Source organism: Neodiprion virginianus, chromosome 7 (genome assembly GCF_021901495.1).
Source record: "Neodiprion virginianus isolate iyNeoVirg1 chromosome 7, iyNeoVirg1.1, whole genome shotgun sequence".
NCBI lineage: Eukaryota > Metazoa > Arthropoda > Insecta > Hymenoptera > Diprionidae > Neodiprion > Neodiprion virginianus.
The window spans coordinates 17,781,912-17,803,461 of NC_060883.1; the positions used below are offsets into that span (position 1 = coordinate 17,781,912).

The following is a 21,550-nucleotide window of genomic DNA, read 5'->3' on the forward strand; positions in this document are numbered from 1 at the left end:
TGCACGTCAAATTTTTCATACTAATCGCCTGAAATTAATTTTTAATAATGCTAAAAGGTAATAAACAGGCTTCCAGTGAGACGAAAGTTTCTTACAGATCAACGTAAATCAATGAAGTAAGGAAAGTTTTAACATAATTAGTATCAGATTTATTCCACGTAAAGTATAATTGATGTAAGAATTACAGGAATAAAACGTTGAATTTTTATCGAAATTGTTAATCAATACTCCAAATACTTGGAGTAACGCAAAATTAAACCGCAACGAAGAATTCTTCTATTACGTATTACAAATTCTTCTTATTGTTATTTATTTATTTTTTTATTTTTTTCACACTTTCATTTTATAATATAACGACATATTGTTATACACTGATTATATAGTTCAACAGATCTTTAAATTTTACAACGCATCAATGTAACCCCCCGCCCCCCCCCCCCCCCAAAGAGAAAATTCTTCCAAATACAGAAAATTACATGTTTAAATGAACCTGTGACGATATTTCGGCGAAAAAATAATTTATACAAGTTTTTAATGAAAACAAAAAATGTCAAAAAAAATATCAATCGATTCCGACAATCGACATGTTTGCATTGATATTTTTTTTTTTTTTTTCTCTGTTCACTCTCATAACTCTATTCGAAATAATATTCCATATATTTGCACCATACCAAAAAAAAAAAAAACCAAAAAATTGACCGAACGAAGGGAATAAAATTTTGTTAATTACATCAGTTGGAATGGAAACATTTCGGGGAATAAAATATTACAAAATATAATGTAATTATTTGAGAATGAACAGAAATGAATCGTATTGAAACAAAAATTTGCCAAAACTCGGATTCTCATTTTTTTCCTCGTCTCGTTTTCCGTTTCTATTCTAAATTTGTGGACCGACATATATATATATATAGATTTTTTTTTTGTTTTTTTTTTTAATTTTAATCTTTCTTTATGTGCATAATTAAGAACTGGGAGTGACCGCTATGGATCGCGTGAGGTGTAATGAAGCAGAGGTCAGGGTTATATTCTCCAGTGGCCAGTTTCGTAAATTACGTATACCTTATACGGTCTGCGAAATAATCAATATCTTCATTTCCTGTCGAGTTTCGTATATACCTGTGTACATATGTAATACCTATGTACATTGCGCTCACGATAATTTAGAGCCCTTCGTATACTTTCCCCTTTCCTCGAATTCTTTCGTCGTTATAGAATACTGTTTGAAAATTGATTAAAAAATTTTCGACGACTCAATACAGTGATTATTTTATTATTACCTTTCTCGAGGATTGCAACAATGATTTACGATAAACTTTACGGTGTATACAAAAATTGTGAAATATTTATTCGCAAGTAACGGAAAATGAAGGACAAAATTTTGAATTTCAATTAATCGTCGATGATTTCGAAATGATTATGAAAAAATCTAACATTCTGTTAATTTAAAATTTTTTTTTTTTTTTTTTTTTTAACGATTATTCAAGAAGATCCAGATCTCTCTGTCGAAAATCTGATCAATAATTGTTGAAAATTTAACATTGCAAAATTTTCTCGAATAAAAATTTTAACACGTACGATAAAAATCGTTGATCGGTAATTGTATCTCTACAGTTTTTTATTATATGTTTTGTATAATAACAATACGTTGTACCGGGCGTTATATTATCGTTATTGAAAAATACTGGATTGCGATTTTGGGGTATAAAAAATTCTTTCACCGACTCCGTAATTTTATTCCCCGTCATTATATGTGCCAAACATTCAAACAAACCAGAAAACAGAGACGCAGATTCCCCAAATTGTCTGATGTATTTGTGAATGTATTGTATTTATTATTATACTTGCTCCGTTTATACCAGCAACGGCCGTGACAAAGAATCCGCGAACCGTCCAGTACAAATCTATATGAATATTTATACTATACGCGACGAATAATTACAAGGTTGATTTGCACGATCTGTAGACGAATATTTTCATTTCCTTCTTTACCATACAGTGACTCACGTTATGACAAATTTTTATTTTCTTTTTTTTTTATTATTATTATTATTATTATTATTATTATTATTGTCATTTTTCGTCGTTTCATTTTCTTTGGTATCGATTCGCCTGATACTTTTATTGGAGTTAGCGAAACGTGTAGCATGAAAAGTAAAAATAAAACCAAAAACAACACAATCAGACGAATGAATAAGAGCGCACGTAAAATTAGCAGGATAATAAAGAATTCAAAAAAAAGAAGGAAAAAAAATACTCCTATACGTCTTTTATTTATATACATTGTACGTACACATTTCTATGTATATTTAGCTTTGGTATACATATAGAATATATTTCAAGGTTACATGAAAGATCTGAGCGGAACAGCAGTAGTTGCCGCCTCCTGAATTCAAAGAGACCGATACCAAGATCCGGTCTTGAGTCTTCCTTTTTCTTTTTCTTTTTTTTTTTTTTCCTTGTAACGTAGATAAATCTATCAAGCATGAAAATTCATCAAATTCTCGTAACATGACATTACAGAAAAAGATATAACAAGGATAAGACAAAAAAATACCGTAATTTTTTAACGTGAACTGTGTGAATTCAAACGTTGCGTTCGGAGAGTAGGAAATAAGTTAGATTCTAAGAAAATTCTTATTTCAGGAAATATTTATTTTAAAAAATGAAAATAATTGATAATATAAAATATCTGTGGCTGAGTTTCCATGAACGAAAATTGATAGAATAAAGTGATTTCACGCGAGAATTATTTTTGAAAAATACGAGTCATCAATGTATTGACTTTTGAAGGAAAAAAAAAATCATTGAAATAGAAAACAAATAGTGAAAATTTGTAGGATGTGATAAATTTTGATTCAAGGAATATTATATTTTCGTTCAGTTTGTTCCGTTAACGGAATTTTATTACACACGGTTGAATAATTATACAATAACTGCAAATTTATGATAATGATACACCTCCATCCCGAGTTATCGAAGTTACGTATAAGTCAAGTGACATTCTGCAGTGTATAATTCTCGAGTAGTGGCCATGGTAATAATATCAGAGTGCCACATACATACGAGGGTAAATAGTCGTGCATTATGTATAAGTAGATGTAGAAAACATAGCTCATACAGAGAGATTCTCTTGAAAGGACCTACTCGTAGCATGCGCGATTCAACTTGCTTAACTTTGATTGGCTGACATCCGTCCTCAGAGCATGAAGCAAACCTTCGCAGGCAAAAAAAAAAAAATCCCTAGAATCAACTGGTTGACAAGTGACAGTCAACCATAACCTATCGGGTATTAAGAATGGCCGGGTTACGGTGCCGCCGCGATCCGCTACGCAACGATTACTCTTCTTATCACGCTAGTGACATTTTTATGTAGCTGGCTACGCATATAAACTAGACGACCTGCAATTTAAGCCAGTCAAAATAGGTCAGAACTGAAAATGTTCGGGATACGGTTGCATTATTGTAAATAGGGAATTTCAACCCTCAGGAACTCGAAATCTCAAGTCATTTTTGAGCTACATAGCCGGCGTTTCGAGAAAACTGCACAGTTTGACGGTTTTTGCGTTTTCCTAAAAAGCTGCTATCGATAGGTGAAAAATGATTTGACCATCGTTTAGAACGGAAAATTCTACATCGAATTATGTTCTCATATGTCGGAAACAGAATTGGATTAGCAAATTTCAAAAGAAATGAAATTATTTCACCAAAATTCCCCAGATGCCATTGATAAGTAGGATTTCTTTTTTCTTTATTTCTTAATCTAACTCCGTTATCTACATATGAGGCCTTAATTCGATGTACAATTTCCGCTCAACTCGATGGTCAAGTTATATTTTATCTATCAACAGCAGTTTTTGAGGAAAACACTAAAACAACAAAAAATTTGGTTGTTTTCTCGAAACGCCAGCTATGCAGCTCAAAAATGACTTCAGATTTGAATTCATGAGGGTCGAAATTCCCTATACACAAAAACATCTCGGATACTTCTAATTCAGACCTATTTTGACTGGATTAAATTGTTGAACAGGTTCTTTTAGGAGAACCTCTCGGTATAAGTGTGAACACATACGTTTGGCCTAGTTTTTCGTACGTGCAGTATCATTGTGAATGTTTATAGCTAAACCTCGATTTCTTCGGACACGTGTAAAAAGCCATGTTCACTCATTGTATTAATTTATCTGCACTTCGATCAAATTCAGCCTTCTGAATTCTACTTCCTGGTTATATATAATGGGCCATTCCACGCCAAATCGATCAAGCTCTGACCTTCCACCTTTTAGATTTGCTGCACGATCTTTTATGTTATTGTTCAAACTGTGAAAATCTTTCAAATTTATTTCATTTGATTTTATTGAATGATTTGTTTTACTTGTCATTTTTGAATACCAGCATGTCTTTGGACGTAATTTAAGAACTGAAAAAATACTCAAAAATCTTGAGGCAGATATCAACATTTTTAACCCTAGACTTTGAGCGGCATTTGTTTCCGTTTCTTTTGAGCTATTAAAGCAAAAAATTTAAAAAAATATCGAAGCAATATTCAATTGATGGCTTAACTCTGGGTATGGGTTTAAAAATTATAATATCTGACACAAGATTTTTGAGAATTTTTCATATTTTTATATTATGTCCAAAGATATGTTGTTTCTGATAAATCATAAGTAAAATTATTTTACTAAAACATATCCGAGTGATTTTCAGAGCTGGAAAAGTAATGTAAAAAATCGCGAACCAAATCCAAGAGAACGAGGATCAGTGCCTGGTCGATTTAGCGCGGAATGCCCCATATACTAAAATATCGTATCTTGTCGCGCTTTTCTTAATTACGTTTTCGAGAAGGGTGTTTGGCTATAAATCGATACTATTGATTCGTTTTGTCAATTTATTATATTCCTAAGCTGCCAAAGATTTATTTAAAATGCACAAAATATAAAAACATTCTAGAATTATCAATAACTGCTTGGATATCGATGTGTTTGTTATTCTTATTTTCATATTTTATTGTTCATTGTTATAAATCCGGTAAATTCCTTCGATTTTGCCCTTTATATAACAATAGCTCGTTTTATTCAGAAGACTGTATTTTCTACAAAGTCAGTGAAACGGTTTTTCTTTTTTTTTTATTAGGTAATTCAATAATGCCATTGATTGTTCACTGAATAATGAATATCAGTATAATGTCGTAAAATTAAATATTCAACGATGACAACGTGATAAAAATAAAATACCTACTTTGTATTTCAGTGAAATTCAAGAAAATAGTTTTCTTAATAAAATGAGCCTTCCTCAGATGAGATCCAGCAAATTATTCAATAGACTTTTAATTATTCCAAAGCAATTTGAAACAAAGCATCGACGTCTATTGTAAGTCTTTCTTTATAATTCCAGTATTTGATACTTTTGTACGTGTATTAAGATTCTATATAAAGAAAAAAAAAACTTCGCATAATTCAATTTTGCAAACGACTAATTCTATAATATAAAATTATCGATATGACAGAGATTATACAAGAGAAGTTGTTATAACGAAAATTCGTTTCACAGAAAGCGAGATTTTTATCATGATTATTAATTGCAAGTCGATCAACGTATTATTATGCTTCAAAAAACGGCTAACGCTTTTCTTTCTCTCTGTTCTCAAATATTTTTACAGACTTGTTTATTTGGAATATTGCAACTTTGAATTCAAACATTATTGAAACAATACACCATTTTTTTACGTATAATACGTATACCTCTATATCTTTCTCTTCATCTTCAAATATAATTTATCAACGTAATTACTAAATGTGGTTTCCTTTAAATAGTTTTCATTTATACCAACATTGTTCCACCACGGACAAATTTCTAAAATAGAAACATAAATTTTAGTGTATATTATATTCTGTATCATGATTATCCTTGACCTTTAAAGAATTTTATTATCGCATATTAATTTATACCTTGGTAAATTCAGCACGTTATAACTTCATCTGCAATATGGAAAAATTATTGTTAACTAATACACACATATTAATTTTGCATAACATAATATAGGAGAAAAAAAATAATGTAAGAACTAAAAATACGAAATGCAATAAATCGGAACAAATTTCAAAATTTCAAATTATCAAAATTATAGATCAAAACAAATTAATCTTTGAAGTATTTGATTAAATTACATGAAAAACTCGAATTTCGTGAATTCTATTCGGTTTATAATGGCCAATATTGATTTACTAAGATGACAAATTGACAAGTCTGCATACTTTGGGTTCTCTTCAATATATTTCAATTAAAATGACGAAATGATCGCCGTGTAGATGTCTGTATGAATTTAATCTGAAAGCATTGATGAGCGAAGGAAAAAGAAACAATAATGCAATCAATAAATTCACATAGCTTGCCAAAATCATTACACAAGAATTTTTATTTTTGTTTCATCAGAGTCTGCGAAAGGCAGAGAGGAGTGGACAGAGATGACGAGAGAGGAGAGGACGACGACGAGAATGAGAATCCTCTGGGAAGGTGGCCACATGCGCTGAGCCCAGCTCTGGCCTGTTTGGGATGCACTCTTGGTCTCTTCAACATCAGTCGGTTCGCCATACTCAGCATACAGTTTGGAGGTACGATTTGAATTAAAAGTTGAGACTCGAATCGAAGATGCACTTACGAGTAGCGTGCTGAAAAAGTTGGTCAATTTTGAAAATTTATACCTCGACGAGTAGACCATTTTCTCTTATTATACGGCACGATTCTGTGCATCCTTATTTGCATGTTATTCAGAAATTGTTAACAGAAAGGTGCGGATAAAACATCTCGAGTCTAGACTTTGTTATTGTATTTGTGAGTTCATTTCACAACGACAGATTATAACTCATTCAACGTTGTTATCGCTTTGTCTGTTCGCAGCCAACTTCATCGTCCAGTTTTTGGTCCTATCCCTCGTGCTTGGAATCCCATTATTCACGCTCCAAGTATGTTTGGGTCAGAGATTAGCTGCGGGAGCCGTAGATATGTGGAAGATCTCGCCACTGTTTCAGGGCGTCGGAATAGCGCTGCTAACTGCTCAGGCTTTCATCGGTATATACAGCATTGTTGGTGTCTCATGGATGTTTGTTTACTTCAGGTAAAAAGCCCAGAAATCGTACAGAAGAATGTTGTTTCATCAGGATATTAAGAACCGACTTATTTATCTGAGACGAACGAATTATTTCCTTATCTTTATTCGCAGGGATTCATTCATCACGAAGCAAGACAGGTATCGATGGGCTGAGCCGTTTTCGTCGTATCGAGATGACACAAAACCAACGCATAATACAACTCCTTACAAGCTACACGAAACGGTTCCCGACTACTTCAGTGGCGCAGTACTTCAAAGGCATCACTTGAACGTGCCTGATAACGGAGTTGTGACGCTAAAGTTCCAGGTCGCGTTTAACCTGGCTGTAGTATGGATGATAGTGTTCGTCTCGCTTAGTAAAGGTGGGTAAAAAATGACCCGAGTAATAATCATCGTTCTTAATGGTTGAAGATCTGCGAAGGATGATAATTCTCATTGATTATGTTTAAGGTTTAAGATCCTACGGCAAAGTTGTCTACGTTTTTACCTTAGTACCGGTATTTGGCACTTTGGTACTCTGCGCCAAGCTATTGGGACTGACGCCTACCGGTTCGATTCATCAACTCTTTCCAGAGACTGATTGGAGCGAGTTTTTCATCAACGGTAAATCGTGGATGGCTGCTTCTACCGAAGTCTTCCTCACTTGGGGGTTATTCGGAGCCGCCGCGATGCAGGTATGTGACATTCATCATTTTCATAATTCAAGCCTTGCTCCGAAGGAACGAATTGATTCGAATAATATCTGGTTACATATCTACAATCGTATTTTAAATTTTACATTAGTCAGCTGTCGATGAGCTCATCTTTTTTACCCAAGACGAATTCCCAGCTTTGATATATACTCGAAAATGGGACAATCTAACGTAATTAAGAACTTCTTTTTAAATTTACAGATAGCCGCTCACAACAAACATAAGCATCTTCTTCAACGAGATACGAGTCTGGTGGTCGTTTTGACCTTTGTTGTTCTTCTACTGTCGGCTTTTTTAGCAAACACTTGCGTTCAAATCCTCAGGCATCACAAATACATCTATACAACGAGCTCTTTTGGTACGTAATGACATCGAGCATCTAAAAATCTATCGACCTTACAATCTTTTTGATCTTTTCTAGATGGATGTAAGGATGATCTTATCTTTCATACAGATAATCGCATGACAAACTATCTTTAATGTAATACAGATTAATTCGTATATGAATAGTCTTATTTTCATATACATAGTAATACTTACTATCTCGTACAACACTGGATCTTAATTTTGATTCGGTTCATTGCAGAAAGCATATCGGGTTACACGTTTATGCATCTGGCCAACCAACCAGCTCATCGAGGCCAGGGTAGCATCCCCGAAAGATATATGAATCACGCCTCATTTCTCGCTGGTCAACGAGTCATCAGACACGGAGCAAATCTAAGTGCTGAATCTGGTTATCAAGTATTAAGACTGGCCACGGAATTGGTACCGGCTACTTTGGCTCTCCTGGGATCTGAACAAGTTTCTCCATTTTGGGCCGTTCTATTTTACTTCATATTGATCCTGTTCGGAATAGCGCAGCAGGTGACTAAATCCGTTAAACGACCAAATACATCATGTAGCTTCTAATGAAAGCCTAAGCTGTTCTACATCCTGTTCTAATATTCTCCACAGTTGAAAATTATCTAACTCGATAAGAACTTTTAATGAACTGAGTATTTAACCTATGCGTTTTTTGACCCACTTCGAAAACATCTGTCTATTACAGAATGTTACACAGTGTTACGCAATAACCACTTGTGTTTGGTAACTTACTGTTGTATTATTCACCTTTCAGCTTGCTATATGGCATTGCGTTATAACTGGGATAATGGCTATCAATGCAAAGACCATGAAATTGTGGGAGACAACAATCACCTTCTTCAGCTGTGCTTGTGGATACATTTTAGGACTCCCAATGGCCACAGAGGTGAGTTCATTTATTTATTACAGGAATTCGATTTGTTGAGAAACTTTTAAGTCTACAAACCGAACTCGTTATGGCTATACGATATTATTGTATCCATTTTTTATATCACTTCAATTCGCAATTCTTACCTGAAAGGACTTTGAATCTTTTATAAAAAGACTTTTTTTTCTTCTATTCTGCGTACATAATTCATCAGTATATTAATACTTGACAAAGTATGACGTAACACTTTAACATTTGATCAATGAATTAGTTAAAAGATTGAGTCACCGATCCCAAACACGTTTCTTGCGGTTGAAATACTGTATTTATCTAAGCGTACAGTTACGTAATCACGTAAGTTTGATCAAGATTGGGGGAAGTCTTATCAGGTGTTATCATTATCATTTATAACACGACGATATCGTTATGACGTGTCGCCTCTCACAGTTCTGGCAGATATTAAACTCGTTATTTGGCTTTGGTCACTACGTTAAACGAAAATGAGCAGCAACGTGAATTACATCACTCGTCGAAGTGTGCCCTGTTATTTCTGCAGTGAATTTATCGAAGAGAGATATATATCCGAGCATGTTAAACATTGCGGTGCCGTACTAGAGGAATGTCCCGACAAGTGTGGGGTTTATATACCGAGATGTAATGCGAAGGCACATCGTGCCCAGTGTAGCAGTAGAAAAAGTAAAAAGATGAGCAAGTCGGATGAAATGCAGTTACCCGCGCCAACCGATTCGGTATGGAAAGAGAGAGTTATGTCTATATTGAATATGATGCGAACTACGATTGCAGATGGTAAACAAGAGCAAAAGGAATTGGAGGCAAGGATTGCGCAGAGTTTGGAAACGCTGCGTTCTAAGGAGGCAGCTTTAGAAACGTTGAGAATTCGTTTATCCGAAGCAAGCTCTGAAAATCGTCAGGCTAATGAAGACATAAATTTTCGTATAAGTAGACTAGAGCAAAGCTTCACTCACATTGACGAACAAACGAGTTTGAATTTTGAACAAGTCTACGATCAGTTAAACATGCTTCAAAGCCGATTGACTGATGGTGAAATTGAACGAAAAACAGCAATGAAGGAATGGCACGCAGAATTGGAAGGATTCAAAAACTTTTTGTCGGAGGAAAATGTGATGATCAGTGCAGTTTGGCATGAGCAATTGAAACAGATTCACGATTTGAAACTGGAGCTTGAAATGAGATGTAAAGCTTCCAAGGGGCTGGTTAAATCTCACGATATTTTGGCAGAGAAAATGGATATTCTTGTCGACGAGATGAGGAAGCATTCTGAAGCCATTGAGAACCAAGTCGCCGAAACAAAGGCGTTGAAGTTTCAGATGAAGGAACACATAAATTACGTCGAAGATACGATGAAGGAAGTTATGAGTCAAAATTCAGCCCAAAGCATGAAGTGCCGATGCGTTACAGAAGAATATTTTGAACCGGTACCAAGCAACGGTCGTCTGTTGTGGCGAATTGATAGGTACAAGGAAAAAATGACGGATGCTAAAGAAAATGACACCCTACTTTGTAGTCCAATATTTTACAATAAGGAGTACGGATACACACTGAGAGTTGAATTGTTTCTAAATGGAAAAGGACAGTGGAAAGAGAGACACATAATCGGTTGTCTGCGAGTCTTGGAAGGAAAGTGGGACGCTTTGCTAGATTGGCCGTGCATTCTTCAAGCTACCGTTGTCTTAAGAGATCAAGAAAATCCGGCTAATAATGTGAGAAAAACATTGAAAGTCAAAAGAAAAGATGCCGGCGATGATTCCAACAAGCTCGACAAGGATTCTGGAATGTACATGTTCATACCTCACACCAAATTAACGAGATATGATGGCTTTACCAAGAACAATGTTATGTTCTTAGACATTCAAGTCAAGGACTTCAAGATTGGTGGTTCGATGGTATCTCTGCTATCGTAAATCAACTGAAATTGAAAGTCTCAAGTTCACCAATTTTCATCCACTGTGCAATATAACATTTTCCGAAAGTTCGGCGCTGTAAGGAAGTATCAGTCACCATTTTCAACCATAGTAAATTAGTTTTTCAGCAGATCAATTACAATCAATCCTCTCTTCAAACATTAATTAATAAAGTGCATGTGTTCAAAAGTGTTATTATAACTGGCACAGGTAAACATCATTTTAGTTATGGGTTTTTTCCTGTTAGCTGTACTGCTTAGTAGTAACGCTCAAGCATGTTCATGGTAATTGTTTATTTCAAGTGTTTCTATTTATTTAAGCGTGACGATTATACAAAACAATACAAAATTATTTAAGTAACAATAAAATTCTTATTGGTCTGCCGTAATTTGTTGATCATTCTATCCGAAATAGAAAAACTGCACGTAAATACTCATCAAATATTTCTTCCTGCGATCGATGAGAAAGTAATGAATTTTAAAACAATTTTTCTCTGCATTGTTCGCTAAATTGCAACTATTCCAATAGCGACCCTTAGTTTCTATGATATATGAGTATTCTAAAAAAATTTCATTTATAAAATGATTGGGTTCGAGATTCGAAGAGAAAAATTATAGGCAGTGTCTTCCACTACGAATTCTATGAAAAATCTAGTTTAATCGACGAAGACATCCTTGTATATCGAAATGTTCGAATTGTAGTGACCAATTATTGGCATGAGGTTGAAATACGTTACGTAAATGTAGCGATACGCGTTTTTAAGAAAAATCTTTATTTTTCATTTGAGCATTATTTAAAATTCAGTAATATACTAAATGACAGTGATATTCAGTAACATAATGATACAGCAAAACGTAATCGTACTTTATGAACTCCTCGCCTTCTAAGTAATTCTAAAGTCACAAAGCAATAACGCTTCTCAAAACCAATTCCTTATGTTAACGTTACTGATTTCAATTTCGATTATTAGAATCATTTCCTTTCCTTTCATTTCGATTTCCATTATTTACTTTCAGTTCGGTATCTACGTCGTTTACTATCTGGACTACACGGTTGGTGGTGCCTGGTGGATAATGGTTTTGTATCTGGTCGAGGTTGGCGCAGTCTTTGCAGTTAGGGGTCGGCCACACACAGGTGAAGCTGTAGTTGCTGAACTGTTCCCACCAACCGGAAGGTGTCTCAGACATTGGGCCGGACCACTTCTGTCCTTCACTTGGAACGTTGTGCTACCTGTTGCACTCATGGTACTAAATAGTCTGTTTAATTTTGGTGAATTTTAAGCAGTAATATCTCAACAGCTGATTATTCAATTCAGTTGAGCTTTGTTTTACTCAAAGGTGCGTAGATCGAGCTTTATTCACATATTTTGTTTGCCACAGTCAATTAGTAGGAAGAATTGTAGAAACCTTGAGAACCGTTTTGATTGCTCATAAATATATAAAAATATATACAAAAGATAAACTATCATAGTATACTGACTCCAAATTCGAAGTAAATCGGTTAAGCTGTTTTTGAAATATTATGGGTACCGCAACACATATCACAGAGTCAGTATATAGCAATCCTTCGTACCAATTGATTCGCATCAATTGATTCTAATAAAAAAATACATTAACGAAGCTCGATCTACATATTTTCAAACAAAATTAACACCAGTGGAATTGAATATTTGGTTTTCGAGATGTAGATTCTCAAAATTCACCATCTTAAATATGCTTAATTTATTTCATTTGAAATTTAAACTTCAACAGGAAATGTTTTAAAAATGATGAAGTAAAATTTTTTCAGGTTCTGAGTATCATGATATTCAAGAGTAGCGGTTTCCGAGACTTGTACACTTATCGTAGAACCAGCAAAGACTACTGGGCTGTCTGGACAAGACAACTTGGCGCAGCCATTCAGCTTATACCAATATTGATGATACCGATCGTTGCTATTATCCAAACATGTCGATACCTGAATAACGGACCTCCCGACATATTTGATGTAAGGGTTCGAGTGAGTTTTATCGTTTTAATATAGTTACAACATTTTCGGTTCGACTTGAGTATATTTTGCATAAAAAAACCTATGGACTGGTTGCCAAACCTTATATTAGTACTAGCATTCGTTATCTGGCAAACCTTATAAATTTCAAATCAGTTCCATTTCAAGCAGTACTTAAAGAGACGATTTTTCTTTCTTATGCAAACGATAGAGCGAACAAGTGGAAGTTAATGTAAGTCACTGCGCTCAATGCAACGGAGTAAGTGTAAGTTATTGCGTACATAGTGCATGCGTTAGTGTATCCGTTTTAATATATCACATGTTGAATTCACTCACTTAAGAACTATTTGACGAACATTGATCGATTATTCCAGAGAATTCAACTACTGTACAGGCCCTCCCTAGAACCAGAAGATGCTGCCGATGCCCAAACACAAGTGGGGAATGAAACGACTACAAGTCTTCACGGTAATGGAGTCTTACCGTCAACGACAGATGTGCCTTTTGAAGATCCTCCTCCCAAGTACACGCCTCCTCCAAGTTACACGACTGCCACTGGAGCCAGAATAGCAAAAATGTTACGTCAAAGTTTCAGACGAAGCGTCAGAAGAATAGCAAACGTCTTGGGGGAAAGCAGCACTCCGAGGTCGAGACCGGCGCTGCAGCCTCCACCACCAGACTACGCAACTGTCTTGGTTGAAATGAACCAAGGAATACCGTCACGGGACATATCGATAATAGTTACAGAGGTTGAACCCGTTGTGACGGATACAGGAAGTGGGCGGCCCAACACTTTGGAGAGGCACAGGCCGAACACGATAGACAGAACGATGAGGATAAGCACGATAGACAGAACGGCTAGCGAACGTAATCATTCGACGATGGACAGAAGTCGGAGGGTGCAGTCGAGCAATGGTAGTTCTAATTTAACGGCTGCTGACGTCGCCAATTTGTTGCGCAGCAGTATCAGGAGGGGTGCTTCTAGAAATAATCAATCTTTGCACAGAAGTTTTGCTAACAATGCACCAACGGCCGCAGTATCGATTGAAAATTTAGTCGAAGCAGCAGCACCGATTGGTCAAGATTCGTTGGTTCTTCCTAAAGATGAGTCTCTAGTCCTCGATCGAGATGGAAATGACGATAAAAAGACTGTCAATGAAACGGAAAATACCGCTACTGTGATATAGACTGGCCGTTTTTTTTTTTTTTTTTCCCTTAAATATATGCAATACAATTAGCGATTACGTTTCTTCTTTCTTTTTGTTTTTTTTTCTTCATGTTCGACACGAGTGAAAATCGGCATATTGTAAATTAATCCCCAACTGCATATCGACAAGGCCTCAATCATAATTTTTCGCGACTTACATTCTTCATGTACTCTATGAAGACAATCTTCAGCAGCAATTTCAACATCTATAATTATAAATCAATTTCCCACTGTATTCAGACTTGTACTTATATTATAATTATGTGAATATTATATATATACGATTATGATTGAGAGTCCAAATGATTCCGCGAGGTCACAGCAGTGATAATAAATCACCTGTGAACAACACTTTCAGATATAAAGCAGTATATATCTGAACGTCCTTGTTTACTCGAAATTATTCACTTTGCGAGTATATATTTATCGATTTTCGTGTGTTCAAAGGCATTTAGTTTTGTATTTCGACTACTACAATGTCGCGTGTTTTTGCAACGTTTCCAATATAACATTTTTAAAAATGAGATTAAGCGAGCTATGCTTTATTGCAATATGTATATTATATATCCTAAACGCTTCTTCTATTACTGAAGACCTGTTATGTACATAAATTTATTATTTTTACGATTTAATTAATAATCCTTATAGTTTAGTCTACGTATTATTACTATTATTAATATTTACCGTCGTAAGTGATTCATGGTTACTTTAGGTAACTATTCGATTCTACGAGTGCTTAGTCCGTCCAGTGTGTCAATGTTAGTTTCAGCGGCATGTGCTACATAAATCGTGCAAAGAATTAGTAGTACAGTCCAAAAAAATTTCGCGTTCGTGTCATGTTGTCGTTACATTTCTTCGTACCATGTAATGGTTTTTCCCCTCATGATTTGCATGGCCGGAATTTGCGAGGAGAAAACAAAAATAATAAAAATAAATATAAAATACGAACAATGCATCACTATTACTTCTTCTTAAAAGTTGACGACCTTTTTTATATCGTAAAACTTTATAATCCCTAATTTAATATTAAAAATCGTTTCCTACGATAAGTGTAACTGCTATACCTGATATTATGGACCATAATAAAAAAAATGTATGTTTTTTTTGTACCTAATCAAACCACGTCGCTATAATTGAATTATACCTTTATATAGTGACAAGTATGATAATTCGTACAAATACTAATACTTTTCGAGTACTTTTAACTAGCCCAATTTATCGAGCAAACGTGACAAAATTATAATAATATATTACGATAATGTATCATAATTTCTGTGACATAGAAGCAGAGAAAAAACGCGTTGTTTCTTTTACTACAATTTCTATTCATAGATGAGTATGAAAAAGAAGTAAAAATTGTCAAATCCAGTATGAAAATTAGAAACAATATTATCATATTTAATGACAGCTGTAGAATAATTGCTAACAATTCTTAGGTGAATTTTGATAACGGATATTGTGGTGTGAGTCGAACAGCAATTTCTCACTGTGATCGCTGCATGTCCTCTGAGTTTCAATGCCATGAAATCAGTTGAAATTATTGGGAAGGCCATCAAATTTCGGAAAGTAAGCATTCAAATTTTAAGAACTAATTGGTTTATTACACACGTATCAGTTTTAGTAAGTATGAAGAATATCGTGTAACACAATACTTTAAGTTTCGTTTATGTATTTATTTACGCTATCTGGTGAATTTATAAATAATTATATTCTGTTATAACAGCCTCAATTTGAATTGATAAAAAGTAAATTATTATTGAAAAGGAGATTAATTTTTTTAGGCAACATAATAAATTATGTGGTTCCTTCTATTTCTAAGTGTCATTTATGGTGCCCTATATCAGTCAATTTCAATCAATTCCTTACTCTATAAATACCTACAAATATGTCTTTATTTCACTTTTTAGGGATTAAAAATTCATAGTAAAGAATCGTATAAACAATGTACATAAGAGATAATAACTTTTCCAACGTGAGTTTAATGAGATTACATCGTAACTTGCCAGTAGGGAGATTTTGTCACGGTTTGGATTCGAAAATCGAAACCAGTTCAATTATTTTTATATCTATAAGCCTCCCGTCTGTATTTTACCTCTTCCATTTAAATCTTTTCTCAAACAATCCAAAAATATTTAACAACCGTTACTCGCACATGTTCAAATTAGAGATTCATATCGGTGTTCCACACAGAATGTAAGTATCATTAAGTAATGATATGCACCGATTTGCGAAATATTTGCTGTAAAGCTAGAATGTGTTTTTTACCTAACAGTTAAAGAAACTGTACAACATATACATAACAGTATTGACAACTTAAGTATCACAATAATTGTGTCAGATTTATATTATAATTATAGCAGAGCAGCAATTCGATAATATTCAAATTTTATAATTCTATTGCAACTTCGTTTTACAGTTATTGATCATACGGCTTGTTGTTATCTGCTCGGTCGTTCCTCCTCTATGATGGATATTAATCGCTGTCGGGTTTTTTTGTTGTTTTGACATCCGCACGATATAAGACCAATCAAATGTTTTGTAGAATATTCCTGTAATCAGTAGTAGGATCCATCAGACAACAATGAAATACGTTCAATCACAAACGGGCGGGTAATCATGTACTGTATATAAATAGAAATTCATACCTTATGTTGCTTTATCCACTCTTCCAATATGTTTTCAGGCAAATAATAAGCCTTGACGTATGCCTCGACGTATTCTCTGTGCGGCATAGGTCGCAGAGATGTTAATTTTTCAAACTTCGACATTAATTGGGTAAAATCCAACTGCATCAAGGCTCTGCCTCCATTTGAACATTTCTTTGCATTCGAGAAACTGAAATCACAAATTCAACCTGCTAGATTCAACATTAACCGACAATTTGAATGCCTACGTATCCATTCAGAATATCATATTCATTTTTATGTCAATACATTCAAATTACTTTGATCTGTCCGAAGTCCTTACCCTTCGACTAAAGTGTGTGTGATCAAGTGAGCAACATTTTCCCACACTGAATTGTACACTATTATAGGAAGTGGTATTCTGTTCCCAATTTCCTCAAGCCTCATGCTTAAAATTTGAATGTCCTGAAACAGGAATTCGTTTCATTGCTACTGTATTTGTACATTATGACATAATTGTAACAATAGCATCAACTTTCCGTTCAGAACCCATTTTCACAAATGTTTGTCACTAATTACCCTTAATAGATTGTCAATATAACTGCTGTGCTGTGACATAACATCTCTCACTTCCCAATTAACTTTCGACATCAGCGTTAATATACCGCCAACATCGAAGGACTGAGATGCAGCAGCCATGTAAACAGGTTTTCGGAGATCTGTAGCTGCTGCAATCGTTTGGGAATAGAATTGATGAAGAAATCCGTGGCAGGGAGAAGCTACTAGGTGCTCCAAATAAGGCCTCAAAATTTCGTACTGCTGTCCCAAAAATATCAGAGATTCAACGGCTATCACTCTTTTCATCAAGCCATGAATTTTTTCTGGCTGAGTCAAGTTCACTATCGAAGAGAGACACGGTTGTGTTACTTTATGTGACTGAGCTCCACTCTCAGTCGTAACTGCACTGTCTGCCATCAAAGTCTCGCGTATTCGAGCCAAGGTCAACTTTAATTTTGGAGTGTACAACGTGTCGCTGTTTATTTGCTGAAATAAAATTTTGTGTCGTAAGGTAGTAGAAATAGCGTAGTAAATTTAAATGCAATTATAAGCGATTTTTGTGTAACCTTAATGCTTAATCGTGAGAAACATACCAGATCCGAAGTGAAGAACATGTGTACAGTGTAAAGACACAGTTCAAAGAATTGTGTCATATTTTGAATAACAGTAACAGCAATGGATCTAAATAATCTTGACATTTGTAGATACTTTCCACAAACTCTGAGCACACTCAACGTTGTGTTTGTTACCATTGGCCCAGCAAATTGTTGTTTATGTTTTTTTTTCGAGGGTTTCGATTGGTCGGGCTCATCTACAAAATCACATTTCAGTTCCTCCAGAATGTCGTCGTCAGAATCGTCTGAAAAATACCCAGAAGGTGCATCCTGTAAAAGGTAATATACTCTTTATAAAACCTGGTGATTGAGTGTTTAAAAAAATGTCTAAAATAAATGACAACCACTACAGATTGCTAAAAGTTTTATTACTTTTAGCAACACTTTCTTGCATTCTAATTAATTATTAACGAACTTTGAACAGTTTCTTTCATTTATACTTACTCCAATGTTGGCCAAAATGTCTTCGTCAGCAGCTTCATCCAGGATAACATCAAAGGGTGTTACACCGTTATCCAAATATCTTTGGACCAGTCCTCCAATGACAGAACTACCATCCTGACTCAAGGTAGATTCGTCAGGGCTATTGCGAGGCTTACAACTATTGAGGACAGTCTTCAAGCTTTTAAATTCTTGCAGTTGCGTGACAACGAACGATGGCTTAACAGGACAAAGTTCCCAGCCATCATTTTCCAAAAATATCTTCAACTCGTCTAATCGAGACGCGTGGTAATGAGCGAAGTAGGAAGAGCACTGTTTTCTTATTGATTCTTGGAGATTCTCTGACTGACTTGAGCAGAGCTCTTCCCCAACTTCGATTAACCTAGAAAATTGAGGAACATGGTTCAGGACGTCTCGTAATTCGACAGTAAATGTAAAATATCAGATCTCACCTATGAACGATTCCCAAAATTTGTACAAACTGCTCAAACTTGAAGTAGGCCAAATCAGCGCCCAACAAATACGTGGATATTTTGGTTTCTACATCGTGCCACATTCTGGACATTCCATTTTCCAGCTTTTGCTTAACATACTGTTTATTAAAGGTAGCTTCTAGATCTTTTTCTTCAGTCTCATCTGACCAGCTTTCATGCGTATTGTGCCAATTGACAACTTGACAATAGGAAATTAAAATGGCCCAGAGAGACTTGCACAGTTCGATTAAACAAGGTAGAAATGTCTCGTGCGAGACTGACTGGCAGAGCTGTTTATAAGGCCTCTTTGTGTCACCACCGGTGAAAGCGTGAACTGCCATAAAAGCAACGTTATGAATAGCTGCTGTAAAGTGCATGTGAAGTTGGTCCATTGCCGTCTGTGTTTTTCCTAGAAGTCTGTACGCTCCTTGGACAGACAAATACGTCCCAACTTCAAATTCTGTACACATTTTTGCCAGCGTTTGATCCAGAGTTTCTTCCGCCTGTTCCAAGGTGTCCTGGAGTTTCCCATTCAGTGCGGCTACGCAATGAAAATGTTTATATCTCTCAGCAGCTCTTTGGCATTCAAGGAGCAGCGATATTGCTCCTGGGTAATTCCCTTCGTTCAGAAGTTCCTGAAGGCGGTCCTCTGTTCGTTGCTACGCTTTCGAAGAAGAAAAAAACAAGCATTGAGTTAAAAAAATGTGTGACGCTCAAGTATTTGCCTATGTATATCAACTATTCGTGCTTCAAATCTGCAACTAGTTAGATAATTTTATCGTTATGTTATTTCTGCAAGCTGGAAATAATGTTTCTATTTATATTTACAATTAGTTAAAAAGAGTTGGTAAAGAAAAATTACAACATTGAATTTTGGTAAATTATTAGGCTATCTGTAAAGAACAAAACAAATTTGAACTCTCCAATTTTCCAAGGGTTTTCACAGGGAAAACTTAAAAAATGTTCCATGATATTTTTATATGTATCAAAAGATTGATATCGATGTGGAATAGTTTGTTATACGTTCAGACTAAACAATTCACCTGGTTTTTGGTATAGAATTACTCTATTTGTAATATCAGTAGGAACTCACTAAGGTTTTTATGGTGTTTAAACTATGCAGAAGCCCTTGAACGACTTGTTTCTTTTGATAGTTAGCCAAAATCCCAAGACTAGCAGTGGTGAACTGTTTTTTAGCAAGGCTTAAATCCGTCCTTCCAGTTCGGCAAATTTCCAAGGCATTTTGAAGTTCTTCTTGAATGTACAAGATTCTTTCGAACTCCTTTTGGCATAAGCTTTGCTTTTGCAATATTAGCTGTAACACTTTTTTAGAAACAACTTGGTGCTCTTGTTTAAGCCTTTTGTAGTCTCTTTCGATTACTTTAGAATTCAGAACTTCGGGAAGTTTCTGTAACTCATGACGACAACAATCAAAGCAGTCATCGCTCTCGTAATACACAGATTCTATGGATTCCAGAATGTCTTGATCGGGAAGCAGCTCGCTTTCAGTCGAATGACTAGCATCGGACTGAATGTCGTTAAGGCCTTGAGATTCGATTGGGTTGAGGAGATCGGGATTCAATCCCATTGACGGGATCTTAGCCTGATTCTAAAAATAAAAAAATACAAATCAGTTTTTCGCCATAAAAAAAGCAACTGTTTCGAGTCTTCGGTTAGTTTTACTAGCGTTCAACAAGGTGGCACACATACTGGTATCGACAGAGTGCCAAGTGAAATTTTACACTGAAACAAAGTTGTATGCTATTGTGAAACTCGTTGAGGAAGATGCAAAAATGTAGTAGTAGGTAGAGAGCAATTTTAAATCAAGTACAAGAAACAAGCTGAACAAGGAACTGACCTGCTTGTGAATCAGCGATAAGAACTTGAACTTGATATCCTCCATGTCGATGTGTTTTCTCAACAAAACTCCCACTTTACTTTCATCCATTTATATAGCTGTTATAATAGAGGCTGTTACCACCTCTGCTCAGCAATGAATCATCCAAATAATACCGTTAGCACACGCGCTTTCTGGACATTTGGAGGACTTATTTCTATTCCACGCACCGTGTCATGTGTCAAGACTACATCAACGTTATCAAGGCTGTCAAATCGGTCAAGTTAAGTCTCGCGACACGAAAGCTCTGTCATCGATTAAAAAAAAGTATAGAGATCCGAAACCTTAATAGCTCGCAGGCCGCTTTCCTTTTACATCAATTTTCTGACACAACACTATACTAAGTAATTTCATTGGCCTATTTCATTAGATCCGTCCAATGAAATCTCTTATAGCGTTATCCACTGGTTGCACTGGGTGCGCACTGGCTCGAACAGGGGGCACTCGTTCCGTGCATGCATCGCCCGGCATCGGGGCAAACCTTCTGAGGCCCGTATTCATAGTCAGTTCTTAAATTTAAGCACGGTCTTCATACCCTGAAGTCCTATCTCAAGTCATGGTAAACGAGGACTTAAGACCGTGCTTAAATTTAAGAACTGACTATGAATACGGGCCTGAGTGGAACACGCCGTAAAACGTATAAAGGCAGACTAAATCATAATTTCTCCTGAATCAGAAATAATGTGACGTTACTTGACCGACTGCGCGACTGTTACAATATACTCGAAGTTTTAAGAAGCTTCATTCTGTCTCTCCTTATTAAAGAAAAAAATCGC

At 35.4% G+C, this 21,550-nt stretch overlaps 3 protein-coding genes across 5 annotated transcripts in view; 2 read left to right on the forward strand and 1 right to left on the reverse strand.

Moving 5' to 3' along the window:
* The window catches only part of LOC124309652 (sodium-dependent transporter bedraggled), a 40,660-nt gene extending 25,545 nt beyond the window's left edge, over positions 1–15,115 (forward strand). The window contains exons 4-14 of the mRNA XM_046773498.1: positions 6,430–6,608; positions 6,895–7,111; positions 7,217–7,467; positions 7,556–7,779; positions 7,999–8,155; positions 8,384–8,664; positions 8,918–9,049; positions 11,991–12,218; positions 12,763–12,972; positions 13,172–13,219; positions 13,335–15,115. Of these exons, the coding sequence (XP_046629454.1) occupies positions 6,430–6,608; positions 6,895–7,111; positions 7,217–7,467; positions 7,556–7,779; positions 7,999–8,155; positions 8,384–8,664; positions 8,918–9,049; positions 11,991–12,218; positions 12,763–12,972; positions 13,172–13,219; positions 13,335–14,147 (2,740 nt within the window). The 3' untranslated portion in view covers positions 14,148–15,115. The remainder of the gene's footprint in view (positions 1–6,429; positions 6,609–6,894; positions 7,112–7,216; positions 7,468–7,555; positions 7,780–7,998; positions 8,156–8,383; positions 8,665–8,917; positions 9,050–11,990; positions 12,219–12,762; positions 12,973–13,171; positions 13,220–13,334) is intronic.
* Positions 9,061–11,179, forward strand: LOC124309654 (TNF receptor-associated factor 5). Its single transcript, XM_046773501.1, has one exon. The coding sequence runs from the start codon at positions 9,532–9,534 to the stop codon at positions 10,972–10,974; it is 1,443 nt and encodes a 480-aa protein (XP_046629457.1). The 5' UTR covers positions 9,061–9,531; the 3' UTR covers positions 10,975–11,179.
* A 926-nt stretch (positions 15,116–16,041) lies between the features above and the next one.
* LOC124309653 (syndetin) lies at positions 16,042–21,025 on the reverse strand. Of its 3 annotated transcripts, XM_046773499.1 has the most exons (9): positions 20,736–21,024; positions 19,971–20,486; positions 18,857–19,536; positions 18,408–18,786; positions 17,943–18,233; positions 17,371–17,835; positions 17,135–17,256; positions 16,813–17,002; positions 16,042–16,716 (listed from the first exon to the last, which is right to left on the reverse strand). In XM_046773499.1, the coding sequence occupies exons 1-9, from the start codon at positions 20,823–20,825 to the stop codon at positions 16,606–16,608; spliced, it is 2,844 nt and encodes a 947-aa protein (XP_046629455.1). In that variant the 5' UTR covers positions 20,826–21,024; the 3' UTR covers positions 16,042–16,605. The 3 variants fall into 3 exon arrangements, 2 of the variants coding, with proteins under 2 accessions (XP_046629455.1, XP_046629456.1); XR_006909284.1 differs by lacking the exon at positions 17,135–17,256 and having other exon boundaries at positions 20,736–21,025; XM_046773500.1 differs by lacking the exon at positions 16,042–16,716 and having other exon boundaries at positions 16,864–17,002; positions 17,112–17,256; positions 20,736–21,025.
* Between the last annotated feature and the right edge of the window lie 525 nt (positions 21,026–21,550).

Excerpts from the sequence above, each read along its gene's own strand:
- LOC124309654 (XM_046773501.1), top strand. The coding sequence starts at position 9,532 with ATGAGCAGCAACGTGAATTACATCACTCGTCGAAGTGTGCCCTGTTAT.
- LOC124309653 (XM_046773499.1), bottom strand. The coding sequence starts at position 20,825 with ATGGATGAAAGTAAAGTGGGAGTTTTGTTGAGAAAACACATCGACATG. Across the intron at positions 20,487-20,735 it reads TATCGCTGATTCACAAGCAG|AATCAGGCTAAGATCCCGTC; the intron begins GTCAGTTCCTTG and ends TTTTATTTTTAG. Across the intron at positions 17,003-17,134 it reads ACACACACTTTAGTCGAAGG|TTTCTCGAATGCAAAGAAAT; the intron begins GTAAGGACTTCG and ends TTGTGATTTCAG.